Below are 18464 nucleotides of genomic sequence, written 5' to 3' on the forward strand. Positions count from 1 at the left end.
AGGTTGGAGTGGAAGAACTCGAGTGTCCTGCACAGAGTCCTGACCTCAACCCCACTGAACACCTTTGGAATGAACTGGAATGCCAACTGCGCCCCAGACCTCCTCACCAACATCAGTGTCTGACCTCACTAATGCTCTTGTAGCTGAATGAACACAAATCCCCACAGACATGCTCCAAAATCTAGTGGAAAGCCTTCCCAGAAGAGTGGAGCTTATTATAACAGCAAAGGGGACTAAATCTGGAACATATGAGTGTAATGGTCAGGTGTCCACAAACTTTTGGCCATATAATGTATAGTCTATGCAGTCAGGAACTGCTTGCTGGCAGCAGCAATTGCAAAAACTCTGCGGGATGCTAGGTTTTAGGTGATAATGCAGTAAAATGCAGTAAATGTATATAAAAAAAATGACAATAGATTTTCAATATAATCCTTTGACGAAGAGGTTCTCTAATGTTCACATGAATGGCATAGGAGAGAAAAAGAAAACAGCATATTCAATCACTTAAAAATATTCTATATTTACCTTAAAAGAAATCAAAGACAACCTGCAAGTCCTGCAAGCCCCGAGAGCACGTGAGATGGGCAAAGGGGGCGGGGCTGTCAGGGTGTCAGTTCATATCAGAGAGTTCAAAACACTTGCAATCATTCCAGATTCATAGGTGAATTGAATTGAATATGAATTGAAAATATTTCTCTTTTGGTATTTTGGTATATTTGAGTGATAGCTCTCTCCAGCAGATGCTGATGTTTAATTGAGGAGCTCCTATGCAAAATGCGTGAAGGACTGGTAATATTTGCTGAGGACATTACTGGATATACTGGCAGTGTATTACGGTGTAGAGACTATTATATATCATCTATCTGGGGGAGACCTTAAAGAGTGTAGCGCTCTACAACAGACTCTGAAAATGTTGATATCCCACATTTACTACTTCATCTGGCCCACGTCCCACCGTTGGATTAACAATGGTGAAAGCTTGACTGCAAAATCACAGCCAGAGCTTACAGCTGGGCCATTTTCAGCTTTAAACTGAAATGTCACAAGCATCGCTCTCATTTTTGCCCACATTGCAAAAGCGAATAAAAACTTTAAATGTGGCTGCTTATGACTTTTGGCCCAAGATACCCATGCACAAAAACATACCTTAGGTCTTACCTACCTAGACTCAGCTGAATTTGGCAGAATCCTCTGTTGTCTAGAGAGTTTCTTTTTCAGAAAAAAATTCCCCTTTTTGGAAGCTGGAACAATCCAAAGAATCCTTGAGGAACCCTAACTTAATGTGCACATTAGCAGGCAACAAAGCAACAGGCTGCTGTACATTTTCTATATACGTGCATGACACAGAGCATATGTAGCTAGAAAAGTTAGCGTCCTTTGCCAGTGAAGCTAGTACAAAGTCTAGCATGTAACATAAATCAAAATATATTATATAAATATATTTTAAACAATAGTGGTGTGTATAAATTGTATAGTGGGCTGTAGGCTATACATTTTTATTCCTCATGTTAACTAAAAAAAACAATGGTGACAACAGTAGCAGTTCCTACAAACCCACAAGGCACAAAGTGGCACGAGCGACTTGTCACTTGCTAGTTTGATCACAGGCTTATTTGTAACAGTTTAGAAACAATGCAATATAGTTACAAAATTCTCTCATGCCCCATAACTTCACCCACAGCAAATCTGCACTCCTCTGCTGAAACATTGACACCTGCGGCAACTTTGATTGCATGCCGCCGGCTTAATTGTTCAAACATTATTTTCTCCCAGGCCGTGATAACACCCAGCAAGGAAAACACACCGCCAACTCTGCGCTAATCACACTAATAAACCAAAACATGCTCCATAAAATGGAGCTAACAGAAGCAGCGGGAATCAAAATGATAAATTATAAACAAATAGAGAATAAACATAGAAAAGCACAATGATGCACATTCAAAATCAAATGCGGAGTAATATGCTCAGAGAACACACTTTCTCAAAGACAGGGACAGATACAGGGACAGGAAGAGAAACAGACAGACAGGGAGAGGGATAGACAGAGAGAGAGAGGGACAGACAGAGAAAAGAACTGTTAGAACCAATAGAGACAGGCATTCAGCGAGAAGCGTACACAGAGAAAGACAGACTGGGACAGGGACTGACAGAGAGAGGGATGGACAGAGACGGGGCAGTTACAGAGAGAGACAGACAGAGACAGGGACAGACAGAAAGCAGGACAGTCAGACAGAGGGATAGATGAAGACAGAGAAAGGTAGAGAGAAGGACAAACAGAGAGAGGGACAGAAAAAAAGGACATACAGAGAGAGGGGCAGTCAGATAGAAGACAGAGAGCAGGAAAAAACACAGAGAAAGAAACAGAGACACAGAGAGGGACAACCAGAAAGAGGGATAGAGAGAGAGACATAGAGAGGGACAGTAAGAGAGAGGTACAGAGAGAGACAGACAGGGAGAGGGAAAGACAGAGAGAGGGAGTGACAGAGAGACACAGAGAGAGGGACAGAGACAGACAGAGAGATAGAGGGAGACAGAGAGACAGACAGACAGAGAGGGACAGAGAGACAGGCAGAGAAAGGGACAGAGAGAAGACACACAGAGAGATAGAAGGTGATGGAGAGAGGGACAGACAGAGAGGGGGACAGACAGAGAGGGGTACAGAGAGAGAGAGACAGAGAAAGAGAGAGAGAGCGACAGAGAAAGAGAGAGACAGAGGGGCAATCAGAGGGTGGGACACACAGACAGAGGGACAGCTTATTGAATTGAAGTGAATTGAATGAAATGCTAGTCAGGACTAGCCATGTCTTAGTGTGGGGACAGAATTGAGGAGACGTGACGGAATGTGAGCAGCACAGCAAGGACGGTTCTACCCAATAAGAGACGATGACATTTAAAGGACATTTAACTCCGCACCACACATGGAGCAGTGGAATATTACAGTGTTTGAAAGGAGCAGAGTGTTTCTAATCGATTAGTGCAGGAAGACCTCGCTGTGACTGAGACAGACTTCAAAACATCTTTCTGTCTCTTCAAGTGCAAAACACACAGCAAGCAAATCGCATCAGATTATCTGAATTCATCACATCAGGCTATGGAGCTTTATTACAATGCTTCATGGCTGAGAACAGATATTTTCATGAAAAAGCATGAAAATTAGGGCTCTGGCACAGAAAGAAGGAAGGAAAGAACAAATGAATGAAGAGAGGAAAGGAGGAGAGAAAGAGAGTTGTTAGGTGTGTGTGTCAAATTAGTTTACATATTTATAGAGAAAGAAAGAAAGAAAGAAAGAAAGAAAGGAGGGTGAAACATTGGATAAAAAGAAGAAGGAAATGGATATCAGAAGAAAAAGAAAGAAAAAAGAACAGAAACTAGAAACAAAAGTGGAAAAAATTAACAGGCAAATGAAAAAAGGAATGAAAGGAAATAACAGAGAGAAAGATATGAGACAAAGATAGAGAATAGTAGGAAGAAAGAAGGACAGAGAGATAAGAAAGAAAGAAAGAAAGAAAAATCACCTAAATCACACCAAACCATATCAGATGAGACCAAGGTAGAACTTTTTTGGCATAATTCCAAAAGATATGTTTGGCACAAAAACAAGACAGCTTATCATCCAAAGAACCTACTATACCCTCAGTGAAGCATGGTGGTGGCAGGATCATGCAATGGGGATACTTCTCTTCATATAAAGAGGGGATATCATATAGATAGATATAGATAGAGGGAATCGTGGATAGCTCCAAATACCAACCTGTGGAATGACTTGAAGAGGGCTGTGCACAGGAGTTCCCCTCACGATCTTATAGCTCTGGAGTACTTTTTCAAGGAAGAGTGGAATAAAACAGCCAAATCAAGATGTGCTGAGTTTGTAGACTCTTACCCAAAAGGCCTGAGTGCTGTATTACAAGAAAAAAGGAAAGTAGACAAGCCTAGTTTTGCCAGGTGCATGTATATCACAGAATGTTCTTGGTGTTGCCCGCTGCTTGCTAGCTAACGATAGCAAGATTAAAAACGACCACATAATCGCTTTTTTCCAGTGTTGCTAGAATCCTCGCACATGTGCCTTTGAACAATGTGACAATGGGTCAGTCAGTCATCCAGTCAGTAAGTCACTCAGTCAGTCATTCAGTCAGCAAGTCACTCAGTCAGTCATTCAGTCAGTCATTCAGTCAGTCAGTCATTCAGTCAGTCATTCAGTCAGTCAGTCATTCAGTATTTGATTCAGTCATTCAGTCAGTCTTTTATTCAGTCAGTCATTCAGGCAGTCATTCATTCATTCATTCATTCATTCTTTCTTTCTTTCTTTCTTTCTTTCTTTCTTTCAGTCAGTCAATCAGTCAGGCAATCAGTCAGTGTTTCATTCATTCAGTCAGTCAGTCAGTCAGTCATTCAATCAGTCAGTCAGTCAGTCAGTCAGTCAGTCTTTCATTCAGTCATTCATTCATTCATTCATTCATTCATTCAGTCAGTCAGTCAGTCAGTCAGTCAGTGAAAATGCCTCTTCTAGGTGCTCTTCAAAACAGTGCTTTTAAAGTATTAGTTAAGGGGTGTGTACACTAATGCAACCAGTCTGCTGTAAGTTTTTTTTTTCTAAAAGGTTTCTATTTGTTTTTCACTTGAATTTTGTTGGTTGCTGTATCACATTAAAGGTGAACCGGGGACTCTGGAGCTGTGAGGCAACAGCGCTACCCACTGCGCCACCATGCCGCCCGTTTTTGAAACTGTAGATGAGTAATGTGTGTTTGATAGCTGATGAAAATGAAAATGGCAATGCACTCAGACTTTTGGACCCAATTGTATGACAGTTTCATCATAGCATGTTGCTTTTAAGGAACCAAACCCAGATATGTTCTTTCCTCCACTACAGATTCCTGGACTTTGATGTGAATGGGCCCTGCAGTCATTTCTTCCCTGATTCTCTCCTCTCAGAGATGAAACGAGGCAGTGTTTGTGCCTCTTATCACTCTGAGTGTGTCGGGATTTCGAGAGACTTGGCGCTGAGCTTCGCGCCGCTTGAAACAAGGCTCCACTTTCCAATAACGTGACCTTGCGAAAGCCTCTGTCTCTGTGTGATTCAGTTTTGAAGCCCTTGTTTGATTCCCTGTGCTTAAATAAAACATGCAGTGAATCGCCAGAGGGATGGAAGATACGGAGATACGGAGAGACCCCCTCCTGTCAGCGCCATAACAAGCTCACTCTGCTGCTGTGTTAATTGGCCATCGCACACGTATACGCACGGAATATTTATCAGTCCTGCAGAGTCCCACAGCATCGCAAACATGTCCCCTTAAGCTGGGTGTGTGTGTGTGTGTGTGTGTGTGTTGCACACCAAGGTCGAGATAAAATAAGAATGAAAGGAAAAACAGAACAAATAGAGATATGTAGATGTGTAGAAAGAAGATAAAAGAGTAACAAAACTTTAAAAAAAATCAATAGAGAAAATAATTGAAAGAAAGAAAGAAAGAAAGAAAAATAACAGAAATAGTCATCACAGGTAGGAAGGAAAAAAGAAAATAAAAACCAAAGAAAATACAACAGAAAAAAAAAGAAAAGAAACAAACAAACAAAATAGAAATATTAATCACAAAGGTCGGACGAAAAGAAAGAAAAATAACAGAAATAGAAATCACAGGTAGGAAGGAAGAAAGAAAATAAAAACCAAAGAAAATACAACAGAAAAAAAGAAAAACAAACAAACAAACAAGATAGAAATATTAATCACAAAGGTAGGAAAGAAAGAAAGAAAGAAAGAAAGAAAGAAAGAAAGAAAAGAAAAAAGAAAGAAAGAAAGAAAGGAAAAATAATAGGAAAAGGGAGGTGAAAGAACAGATAGAAATAAAAAAGAAACAGAAAATACAAGAAATAATAAGAATGTGAGTGAGTGAGAGAGAGAGAGAGAGAGAGAATAGAATGGTGAATGGAAGAAAAGAAAGAAGGGCAGATGAGACAGAGGATGAGATAAAGGAAGGGAAACACTGACAGTAGGTTAAGGCCTTGTAAAACAAACCTATGAGATTTAGATTACATCAGAGCCTCGACAAGCATCAGCCAAAATGCGGCCTCGTCCCGATTCAGTGTGAAGGCTCTCAGTGTGTCGTGCGGGAGGAAGAGGCAGAAAGCGGGACAGGGCCACTCTGATCAGATCCAATTAGATTTTACGGGTCTGAACCCAAGGCGATGTGCTCGAATATAACAAAACAAAAACAACTCGGGTGAAAATACAATACAGGTGATTTAGTCCACAAATCACAGAGGAGAAACACAATAAGTAGAACTCGATTTATGACATTAATATGAAAATGGTGCACTTTACCTTCAGGCTGCTGTATTTTAGATTCAAAGCACAGCCTGAATAAACATGATGTTCTGCGGCAGAATCGGTGGAGAAGCACACCTTTTTGTCTAAATGAATTACATCAGCAGTTTCTCGGGACTACAGAAAGTCGCTTATCCAACAGTTCACATTGGACGAAAACTAATTAAAGCTGCTTCAGAGAACAAAGGCGAGGCTTTTAGGAAAAATGCAATTAGAGCGCGGGTGAGTTGTTATCTGAGCAACTGAAAAGGTCAGAACATGTGACGGGTTTAACTCTGAGGCGACATACACGGAAGATTCACTGCAAGGCTTTAGGCATATTCTTCCCACACACCGTATAATTAAGCACTAATAACTCATTGCTCAGAACTAACTTGTGAAGTATAAATGCTAGAAATCTGGATATTCTACTGCACTTATGAACTCAATTCCGTAGCCATATTCTCCAAGGGTACCTGCCTCACTAGGTAGCAATTAGCAAAAAAGAAAACATTGGCAGACATTTTAGTGCTATCATATGTCATAACTTTTAAGACACTTCATACCTGACATTTGGTTATATACAGTCAGTATTTGGTTTATGAGCATACTTGAAAAAACCCCCAAAAGGGGATAAATCAGTAGCCCGGGCAGCCAGGACAAGCAGATTTCATGTCGAGGCTTTCAGTTCCCCAGACAAACACATTCAAAAACCAGAAAAAGAAAGAGAAAACTACTCCTTGTTGACTTTCGCAAAATAAATGTTTTCATTCAGTTGCCCGGGCAGCCAGGACAAGCAGATTTCATGTCCAGGCTTTCAGTTCCCCAGACGAACAGGTTCAAAAACCAGAAAAAAAAAACTACTCCTTGTTGACTTTCGCAAAATAAATGTTTTTATTTGGGCTTTCATTGGTGCAATGGAAAAGCATTGTCCGGAGAACGCAAGTTTGAATCCTGACGATGCAGCAGCCATCTGTGGCCAGGAGTCCAAGGGAGCAAAACTGGCTATGCTGTCTGGGTGGGAAGGATGGCATACTCTCTCTCCCCCCTGTCAATCACAGCAACCCTAGGCAATCATGGGCATCTGTGAGCTCATGTTTGCAGAAGAGGGTAGATAGCACTTTCTTCTGAATGTGGTCCACCCTGTGATGCAGCATGAGCACGAGCTGGCTGATGGGTGGGAATTGGCCAAAACCATTTTAGGGATTTCTCTTTAGAGAAAAGGGGGGCTACATGGTCATATACTGTACTGGTTTGTTACCCATAGTCTGTATTAATGCATTTAATTAGCTCACCATACATTATTACATCAGCTATCACTTTTTAGCCCTATCAAGTTAGTTTTCCAGGCAATCAAAAAGTAGAACTGGGCAGCATGTTGAAAGTTTTAGGGTTTAGGATTTGTCCACCCCTGTAAACAAATAGATTACTCTTCAGTTGATGTACTGAGGAGCTTACTCTTCAGTTATGTAGCTACATAAGGTTTGTGAGCATGCTAGCTGGTTTAGTATTATAGTGGGAATGACTTTGGTAATCTATGAACACAGTTATAACTTTTAACTGGCTACCTCAGTCACAGTGACAGTTTGGTTCACCATTTGTCAGACTTTCACAGAACTCAGATCGGAACAGAATGATGGGATTGTCTATACTGAGAACAACAAATGCAGTGCTGCTCTCAAATATGGCCGAAATAGAGTATTATAAGTGTTGCTGCCTTCCAAATCATACAGCCCTTATCTTGGGAGTATGAAAGTCTACCTATCTGAGCTGCCTTTAAACTGGATCACAGTGAGTGAAAGTAGGGGACAAAATACTATATAGGGGTTCTCATGCACTTGATTAAAAAGTGGTGGTGAAATATGGGAATATGTCTGAACATTCTTTAGTGGGATATTCAGCTCTTACCATCCATCTTTTCTTTTCTAAGGGTCAGGCAGCAGTCTCAACGATCTTTGGAGCTTGTCAAATGAGGCATTCTGTTGCATGTTCCAAATAGTAGATAGTAGGAAAGCCAGCATTTAAAGTAGTGCTGAATATATTATGCCAAGTGTTATAGTCACCCTGGACAATTTCATGCCGCAATACAGAACTTCGTCATGGACTACCATTGAGTACATAAGTCTCCATGGATACCACTTATTTGTGACCATGTTTCTGCCTTATTAACTCTCAGTGTATATATAACTCCTGTAGTTCAGTATTACTTGTGAAGTCTTGCCATTTTATCAGGCAGTCACAATTACTAAGTGATTTGTTACTGTCTTTTGGCATTACTTCTATAGTTGTTATAGTCATTTGTTTTTTTTAACTTTGCCTGGATACTCTTGCAGTTTTGGATTTACTCTTTTGTTACTAAAGGTCTCTGCATTACCCCAAATGTGTTGTTCTGCTAAAAATACTGTAACATCCCAAGGAGAAGGTATTTCCCACCATCAGCATTTCTAGATCTCAGACAGAAACTGCTTTGGATGTCTTAAGTCAGTGCCATGTAACTCATTCATTCATTTCATTCATCTTGAGTAAATATGTTATCCTGTCAGGGTTTCAGCGAGTCCAAAGCCTATCCCGAGAACACTGAGTGTGAGGCAGGACTATACCCTGGATGGTGTGTATTGTACGCACACATTCACACTTAGGGGGATTTTAGATGTTTTTGGGAGGTAGGAGGAAACTGGAATACCTGGAGGTTCCCCCCACAGACACAGGAAGAACATACAAAGTTCAGCATTGACCCATGGACACTGGAGTTGTGAGGTAGTATTGCTACGCACTGTGCCACCTTTCAATTCCGAATAATTTAATGTGGCATTAAATTATTTTATGTTTAAAGAACAGATTACCATGGTTGTTATGTAGATGGTTAACAGATGATGTTTACTCATGTACCAATGTCAGGTTGTCTCCAGAAGATAAAACTGTGTTAGATGTCCCACTAGCTCTGGAAGAACTTTTCAAAAGGCAGTAGGACAATAATGGAGGTGTTTATGGGTTTTAAGTTCAGTTTTATAAAAAGGTTCTGGATTTAGTGCTGACAAGTCTAATGCTGTAGCAGCAACTCACCTGCCAATGGGTGGTTTTGACTCTCCTGCCTCCATTGAAATAAAGAACTGGCTACCTGTTGCTCTTTTGAGCATGGACTATAAAAGTTACTCAAAAAGTCTCCCCAGCTGACTGAACTGTAAATTATATCCATTATGCTCATGGGCCAGACCTTTTGTATTCATGTATGAATGGTCAATTATGGGTAATCTGTTTCTTATTAGGGTTGCTAAGTGATACAGTGGGTTAGCACAGCTCCTCACAACTCCACAATCCCTGGTTTGGTCCTGGGCTTGGGTTACTGTCTGTATGATGTTTTGCATATTCTCTCTGGGTCTGTGTGGGTTTCCTCAGGGTTCTCTAGTTTCCTCCCATGTCCCAAAACATTCTTGGTGTCCCATTCAAGTTGTAGTCCCACCTCACACCCATTGTTCCATTATGACCCTGACCAGGATGAAGTCATTATTGAAGATGAATGACTGTTTCTGATTAGGGATACTACAAATCTTCCAAACAATAACTAATTTAACTACACCAGTAAGAAGCCTTTGATCTTGTTAGTAGGGTGACCAGTTGGGTTAGGGATGGTGCTGTAAGTAGTTTTGGTTCCTGGTTGTCCAGTTGTCCCACATCACAAACATGTTGGTAGGTGAATTGGCACCTCACCACTAAACTGTGTAATTGTTGTGTGATTGGCATCCCATAATGCACCCAGTCCTCCCAGGGTAAGCTTGGAACCCATCCAGTACTTGAAGATGAAATGAATGAAAATTTATAGAATTATTGAATGGATATGTGGTTAACCACATGGATGAAAAAGAATGGGTTTTTTTTGGCAAATATCAATGCCTCATAGAAAATTATTTCCCCACTGCTATTGAACTTTTCTCGAGTTAGCAATGCATGTGTTTATGTGAGAAATAATGAATTTATATATTACATTTACAGCATTATTGAACGTCAACACAACCTCATTACAATATAGTTCTACTGATAATGCAAAAACAAATATGATATATCATTTTAATAGTTTCTCCCTCCCTTTCTCTTTCTTTCTTTGTCTCTCTCTGCAGCCATGGACTCGGCCTCGTCTAAGGGCACCGTGTGTCCCGAGTCCGTGAATTCGTGTAATCCATGTCTGGATGCTGCGAAGGCGTGTAACCTGAATGCAGTGTGTAAGCGTCAGCGCTCGGCCTACGTCACTGCGTGTAGCCGCTCTGCGCCCATCGCGCTCTCGCCCGAGCCGTGCAGCCGTAAACGCTGCCACCGGGCGCTGCGCCAGTTCTTTGAGCGCGTGCAGAACGATCTCAGCTACCCACTGCTCTTCTGCTCGTGCAGGGACAAAGCGTGTGCTGAGCGACGACGCCAGACCATCGTACCCACCTGCTCTTTTGAGGAAAAGGCGAAACCGAACTGCCTCGAGCTCCGGAGGATCTGTCGATCAGATGCACTCTGCAGGTATGGACTTCTAGACATGTAAAGGCCAAGGATCGTGATATAGAAGGGGCTAGGACTATAAAAATAGACCAGTATGAAGCAGCTGGAATCTAGACATCTACAAAACAGTGTTCTCTACTTCCTCAAACAACATTAACGCAATACCATATTTACAGTTTATAAGCATTTGTTATAAGCCAGTGCAACAACATAGGTGTTGAAAATTTATTTTCAATGAAAGGAAATAGCAAATAGTGTGTTAAACATTTAATCCTTTAAGCAATACCTCAATAGTGCAGCTTATCATCCTGTATAGTTCTCATAGAGTTCCTGTTGGCAGAAATCGATGATTGATATTGCACAAACTCGTTTAATCCTCACAGGCGATTAGCAACACTCCGAATAGCTGTTAAATTGAGTGGAGAATGTTAATTAGCCGGATCCGGTGAGCTAATAAGAAAATCAATTGGCTTTGTGTCAACCAAAATGATTCTTTCAGAGTCTGCAGTGTTTCTTCAACATCGACCACTAGCAGCTTCCAAATACCAAATATCATTTTAGTCTTTTATGATGTTATTTAAAAAAATTAAGAATGTCAGTCTGAGCAGCATAGCACACAGGAGGAAGCATTCCTGCAGAATAGTTTGCAGCAGTGCAAGCATCGTTTGTCTGTTTGATTTGTGCAAGTCAGAACACAGCAATCGCACTCTCGCTCTGAGAGCGTCTGAGCAAGGCAGTCTTGGTCTGCTTCTCTGAGAACACTGAGAAATTTGACTCTGAGTCAACCCAACTGCAGGAAGTGACCCTTGTTTTTTGGGTTGCAGCATTTTTTTTTTGTAGATGGAGATTTTAACCACTTAGGTTTAACTGTATTTAAAGTAAACTGAGTGGCGATAATATTTGCATGTAAACACAGACAGTGTGGCTGCTAAAAGCTTAACAAGCTGAGTCGCATTGCTGCCTAAAACATATATAATTAATGTACTATTGTGACACACCTTTCTTTATTTTGGACATATATGTTTTTCTCTGGTGCTCTTTTGATGACGCTGTCTTGTAACGTAAGATACCTAATGGAAGCACACAACAATGTTTGGAATTAGCTTACAATTAGCAAAACATTTATATTTACATGTTTCTGTATTGCTGATTTTCTAATGTTACCCATATAAAGCGAGAGAGAGAGGGAGAGAGAGAGAGAGAGAGAGACGAGACGAGACGGTTTGTCCTCATAATGTGGGATTTATAGGCGAAGGTCACTGTAAAGTTAAACCCTAGGTCTCAGTCTGCAGAATCACCTTTAAACTGGAGGACATCCAAAATGTCTCACAAACACACACACACACACACACAGAGCTGCAGCAGCACACACTGTGGATTTACTGTGGATTTTTAAAAAATAATTAAGTCCATGGAAACCAACTGTAAAGGACAAATCCAAAACAGGCAGACGGTGGCCAAAAACAGGATAAACGCACAACTTGGAGAAATAAAACAAGTACTCATGATCTATTAAACAAGACAACAATGCTAGTGGACAGGCAGAATTAAAGATTAAGTAATGAGGGAAGTTGGAAACAAGGAAGCTGGGAAGCAATTTCATTAGTAAATAGGAAACTGCATAATCAGTAAGTTAGGAAATCAGCGAAGTAGGCAAGAAGTGCACTACGAAAGTAAGGAGTCAGTAAACCAAAACAAGGAGAATAGATTTCTAAATAATTTGGAATCTGGACAAATAAAGAGTGACGTTAGGGGAAGAAAATGACACAAGAGAACTATGCAGTTAGTAAACCAGGGAACAAGGAAACAAAATTAAGCATACAAGGGTACTACAGTTACAAATGATGTAATTGAGTCTAGCAGAGTTTAGTCTGTTTAATTGGAACCCTGGTGTGTTTTTCCCCTTGTTGCGCTTCTTTAGGCAGGTGAGAACACAGCAGTCACACTCGAGTGCGGTCCAAAACAACCGCGAGAGCGTCGTTGTTATCGGTCCACTTCTAAGTGAACTCTATCCTGGCTCCATTACATTGAGAAAGAGAGTCGACTCTGAATCAACTCAACTGCATGAAGTGAAGCAACATGCTGTGTGTTTTGGGTTGCAGCATATTTTTAATATGATTCTTTCTGTCGCTGTATTTCTAACTAATGAATAATACATTTTCAGCCCTAAATACTTCTAATGCTGAATTTGACACACACTATATGGCCAAAAGTATGTGGACACCTGACTGTCACATCCATATGTGGTTCTTCCTCAAACTGTAGCCACAAAGTTGGAAGAATACAATTGTACAGAATGTCTTTGTATGCTGCAGCATTACAATTTCACTTCACTGGAACCAAGGGGCCCAAACCTGATCCAGCATGGCAATGTCCCTGTGCACAAAGCGAGCTCCATGAACACATGGTTTGCCAAGTTGTGGAAGTGGAAGAACTCGAGTGTCCTGCACAGAGCCCTGATCTCAACCTCACTGAACACCTGTGGGATGAACTGGAACGCCAACTCCACCCCAGGCCTCCTCACCCAACATCAGTGTCTGACCTCTCTAATGCTCTTGTGGCTGAATGATCACAAATCCCCACAGTCACGCTCCAAAATCTAGTGGAAAGCCTTTCCAGAAGAGTGGATGTTATTATAACAGCAAAGGGGGAATAAATCTGGAATGGGATGTTAAACAAACACATATGAGTGTGATGGTCAGGTGTCCACAAATTTTTGGTCATATAGTATACCTTGTAAGTGGTAACTCGCAGGTTGGAATGGAGTAATTTTCAACCTCAGCACATTCGATGCATGGCGGGGGTGTCACATGGATAAACATCATTTATTGTGAACAACAAGCTAGTCAACGTTACAGATTTAACAAGCTTGTACGTTTGTATGTTGACTGATCTAAAGCAAATAGTTGTATACAGTATATCGCATAACTCATTTAAATGTAAGAAATGCTACTTTGTTTATTTCTGATGCTGTATGTAGCCATGTTGATTTGACATCACGCCGTAAATGGGGGAGGAGCTCATAGTTGAGAAGACTACTGCGAGTTGACGAGTAGGAATTTCAAGTTGAGTGGCGTTTTCTTTGGCTTTTCCTGGTTGGAGGTTGGGAATTAGAAGTTACGACCTGGAGCCCTTACTGCAGAACCCTTAGAAACTAGGTAATTAGTGTAATTAAGTAGAGAACTAGGGAACTTTCCTATGAAACAATGAACATAGGAAAGAAGGCAGTCAGTGAACCACTCAACAATGAATCTTGGGTCAGTTAACTTAACAGTTAACTAGTAAACTATTAACCAAGACATGAACAAGGAGATAAGAAAAGTAGAAAACAAAGTAGTCAGATACCTTCAAAAGGAGAATAAGAAACTTGAAATGTTGAGATTTGGAAAATAAGCAGTCAGTAAGATAGACCTTTATTCGAGCAATTTTCTCTACTCTTGCACTGATACCGGGTTGGACAATTATACTAGGAATTCATTATATTTTTGAACTGAAAGACAAGAAAATTACTCACAAAAGCAAAATGGCTGTGTAACCTGTGCAATATTCTGGCATAAAAATAGCTATTAAAATGTTTTAAGGTTGTTTCTATCAGGGATTTAAAGCAGAAAAGAAAAACAATCTTAGCAAATTGCCACATACAGAAGAAAAATGGCTTTTAAAATGTAATAGCTGAAAACATCAGACATTTTTTTTTTTTTTAGAAAATAACATTTGAAGCAGCAGGCATTGATTTCTCATGCTGCATTTTTGATGTTATACCTGAACACACATTTTATCTGCGCCTTTGATATCAATCGTGCAGTATTTTTGATCAAGCTAGAGAACAGACATGACAAGTTTTTTTATTAAGAAAGCTACGGCCTCAAGGGAGACGATTTCCAAGCTTTGATTCATTTGAGGTGATGTAATTCTTTCCCTCTTTTAAATTCAGTACATTTGTGTCTTAACTGTGTGGACTGAGGGTGTAGTGAGATCTATGAGGCATGACGTTCCTCTGAACTGTTAGTCTTCTCAAAGGACTCCGGGTTAAAAAGCTGGAGGTCGAAGCGTGGCGGGGAAACCTCGGGTTTTTTTTGTCAGATAAGCCGCTGTCATATCGTATTCTCATCACATCTGAGGGATTATAGAAGAGTGTGGTGGAGAAACAGCAAAGGTTTTAGAACCTGCAGATCTCTGTTGCTTAATCCTGTTGCTTTGGTGAACCATGTCAGGGAATTAAAAGCAGCACGCACATGCGTTTTGATGTTTAGATGTTCTACGGGAGCTAAAAAAAAATTCCTTTACACAAAAATAATCAGTATCTTTACATTTATTGTCGATATATTTAAATATAATTTAGGAATAAGAAAAATGAGTGCAGTTCAATATAGGAAGGAGTCCATCTTTTCGAATATACAATTTTCAAGAGTTGTAATATGCAGTGAGATCTGGCAAGTGCGTAAACTCAGTGTTAGATTTATTAAGGACTGTCCGGTAATCATAGTCAGAGGTACAACCTGGAGTCAAAACACGGGGAGACAACATAGGACAAGCTATAAACATAAATCAAATAAACAGGCAGAGATCAGAAAAAAACAAAGCATGATAAGACTTCGCAAAGTGTCACAGACACAACACGGTATAAACCAACAAGCGCACTAATTAATTAATACTCCAATGACAAGACGGGGGCAGAGACAGGACCAAAACAGAAACAAACACAAACATGAGCTCTTGATACTTGCCACCATGGGAACCACAACAAGAAGGAAGAAGCTGTGCGTCTTAAAAAAAAATAGTACTAGCAAATTCCACATCATATTATTTAGTAATCAAAAGACGTCTAGTGTGGTTTTATGAAAACACGCTTGCAGAAAATTGCACCATTCGCAAGAAGCGTGTTTGGTAGTGCTGCATCATCAAGACACACTCAGTGTGGATTAGCTGCAAATATTAAAGCTGTTCAATAGCCTTTTTTTTCAGGATACATTTTTGCGAAAACCTAGGAACACCATTGTGATCTCTCTCACTGCTAACACATCACCACACAGTATTTTTAGCTGAGTGTCATGGTAAATGTGTAATTTATTCTGTTTTGCAAAACTGAGAAGAATTGGACACTTCTTGCACCATCTCATACAATGGTTTGTCTCAGTACAGCGTGTCCCAAAAGTCTCCATCCACAGGGGACTATGTATGCCAACACCACGTCGGTTGTGACTTCGTCAGGGGATATTTGTGGATGTCCACTTCTCAGTTGATCCGCAACACTTCCACTTGAACACTTGAATTTGTTAATAAGTTTGGCAACAGTGTTGTGTGTGATGTGCTTGCTGAGTTTCCTGTTAAAGTCCATCGCAAGCTTCCCGATCCAGCCATGAGAATGATTTCAGTACGTTCTTCTTTTGTCAAAGGCATTCTTAAAGGCCATAAAAATATATAATATAAACTAAGTATGAAGAATTTTGGAAGACATTTTGCTAAAAAGTGTTGATTTACCCTATGTATGGAGACTTTTGGGACACCCTGTAGTAGTGAATTACAGACGTATACAGTATAGTCCCCTCTGAAAGTATTGGAACAGCAAGGCCAATTCTTTAGTTTTTGCTATACAATACAAAAAGAATTTGGGCTTGAGATCAAAAGATGAATCTGAGATGATAGATCGGAATTTCAGCTTTCATTTCCTGATATCTAGATGTGTTAAACCTAAAACATGGCACCTTTGTTGGCAGTCCACCCAATTTTTAGGTGAGCAAAAGTATTTGAACAGATTGCATATCCCTTGTTTGCAATACCTGAATAAATCTGGCAACCCACTGAACTTCACCAGACTGTTGCATTCTTGTTTTGTGATGCTTTTCCAGGCATGTACAGGCTTCTTTCAGCTGTTGTCTGTTTTGGGTAGTTTCTACATTAACTCTCCTCTTCAGGAGGTGAACTGCATGCTCAGTTGGGTTAAGGTCTGGTGATTGATTTACCCAGTCTAAAACCTTCCACTTTTTTTGAGAATTCCAATCTGGCCTTCCGATTCTTACTGCTGATGAGCGGTTTTCATCTCGTAGAGCCATTAATTGATTAAACAATCAATCTAACAGGGCACACCTGGGCAACAAGAGACACCTGTCAGTCAGATGTTCCAATACTTTTGATTACTAGAAAAATGGTTGAGTTCAAACAAAAGGTGCCATGTTCTAAGTTGTTTAACTCATCTGTGATAGCAGAAAATGAAAGCTGATGAAATTCTGATCTATCGTCTGAAATTGACAAGCTGTGTTTTTTTTTTCTTCGAGACAGAGAAAAATGAGAGGTTGTTTAAGTTACTCCTGTTTATAGCTGATATAACACAAGTGATAACAGGAACTAACTTGTTTCTCTGACATTCCACAACTAATTGCAGTTAAGTGCAACTATAAATGGATAAACACGTGTCATTCCTCAATGAATAAAAATTGATTGCTGTTGTATAAGAGGAATAAAAGACTTTAAGACATGCTGTTAGAGGAAAATAGTGAACTTTGGTGTGGTAAGAGTAACTCCGCTTCACAGCAGGCCACATCACACCACCCAGTCGCTGATTATTTTCATATAACAGTATGCCCCCAAGTGTTCTATTCCTTACTTATTTTGCAGTAAATATATACTTTATCTTCTACTGAAGCACAAACTAGTTAGTTATCAAATGTAATGCTGCCATGTTTTGTGTGTGTGTATGTGTGTATATTTATGCTGGAAGCTAAACTAAAAAAAAATGTTGATTGTATGTTTGGAAACACTAGCTATGCTCTGTCTTCAAAGTGCTTCGAATATCTGGCCCTGGTTCCTTTTATTCCCCCTAGAATGTAACTCCTCTATTGTGTGAGGACATGTCCGCTGATGCCATGCCAGGACACGATGGGTACCATCTGCTCCAATACCCACAGCTATAACACTCAAATTAGGAAAATAAAGTGGGCCGAAACCCTGCTGACGGATGAGAGCAATGCAGTCACATCCAAAAATCTGAGACCAGACAAAAAAATTCTCCACGGTTGTTCCATATTTTTAAAAAAATCCATTATTTAAAACTGTGACGAATCCATCATGATGCATTGATTAAAACCTGATATTGACTCCTGCAGTATATTCCCTTGTGTGTTACTGTGTGTTATCATCTCTGCTGCTTTCAGTCAATAAAGACACACTGTACTGGACTTATAATAGTGAAGAACAGTGGAGTCTTTATAAGGTATTAGAGTTAAGTGTGTTAGAAACACAGTGAGCTGAGAGATGAATATAATCAGGACTTTTGTTCAGTGCTGTCATTTCACATACAGTCCTCTCTGAAAGTATTGGAACAGCAAGGCCAATTCTTTTGTTTTTGCTATACACTGAAGACATTTGGGTTTGAGATCAGAAGATGAATCTGAGATGATAGGTCAGAATTTCAGCTTTCATTTCCTGATATTTACAGCTAGATGTGTTAAACAACTTAGAACATGGCACCTTTGGTGGCAGACTACCCAATTTTTAGGTGAGCAAAAGTATAAAATTGTATCGTCTCATATTCAACTTTTGATCTCAAACCCAAATGTCTTCATTGTGTAGCAAAAACAAAAGAATTGGCCTTGCTGTTCCAATACTTTTGGAGGGGAGTGTAAATATGTACTGTACACCTTAGCTTTCCTGTTGAACTTTATGATTTATCCTGTACTTTGTCTATGGATCA

General features: G+C 40.1%; 1 protein-coding gene across 1 annotated transcript in view; it reads left to right on the forward strand.

Moving 5' to 3' along the window:
- The window catches only part of gfra2b (GDNF family receptor alpha 2b), an 89709-nt gene that overhangs the window by 43931 nt on the left and 27314 nt on the right, over positions 1-18464 (forward strand). Inside the window, exon 4 of the mRNA XM_026942865.3 lies at positions 10411-10795. Coding sequence (XP_026798666.3) covers positions 10411-10795 — 385 coding nt within the window. The remainder of the gene's footprint in view (positions 1-10410; positions 10796-18464) is intronic.

The sequence above is a fragment of the Pangasianodon hypophthalmus genome, chromosome 17, assembly GCF_027358585.1.
Source record: "Pangasianodon hypophthalmus isolate fPanHyp1 chromosome 17, fPanHyp1.pri, whole genome shotgun sequence".
NCBI classification, from domain to species: domain Eukaryota; kingdom Metazoa; phylum Chordata; class Actinopteri; order Siluriformes; family Pangasiidae; genus Pangasianodon; species Pangasianodon hypophthalmus.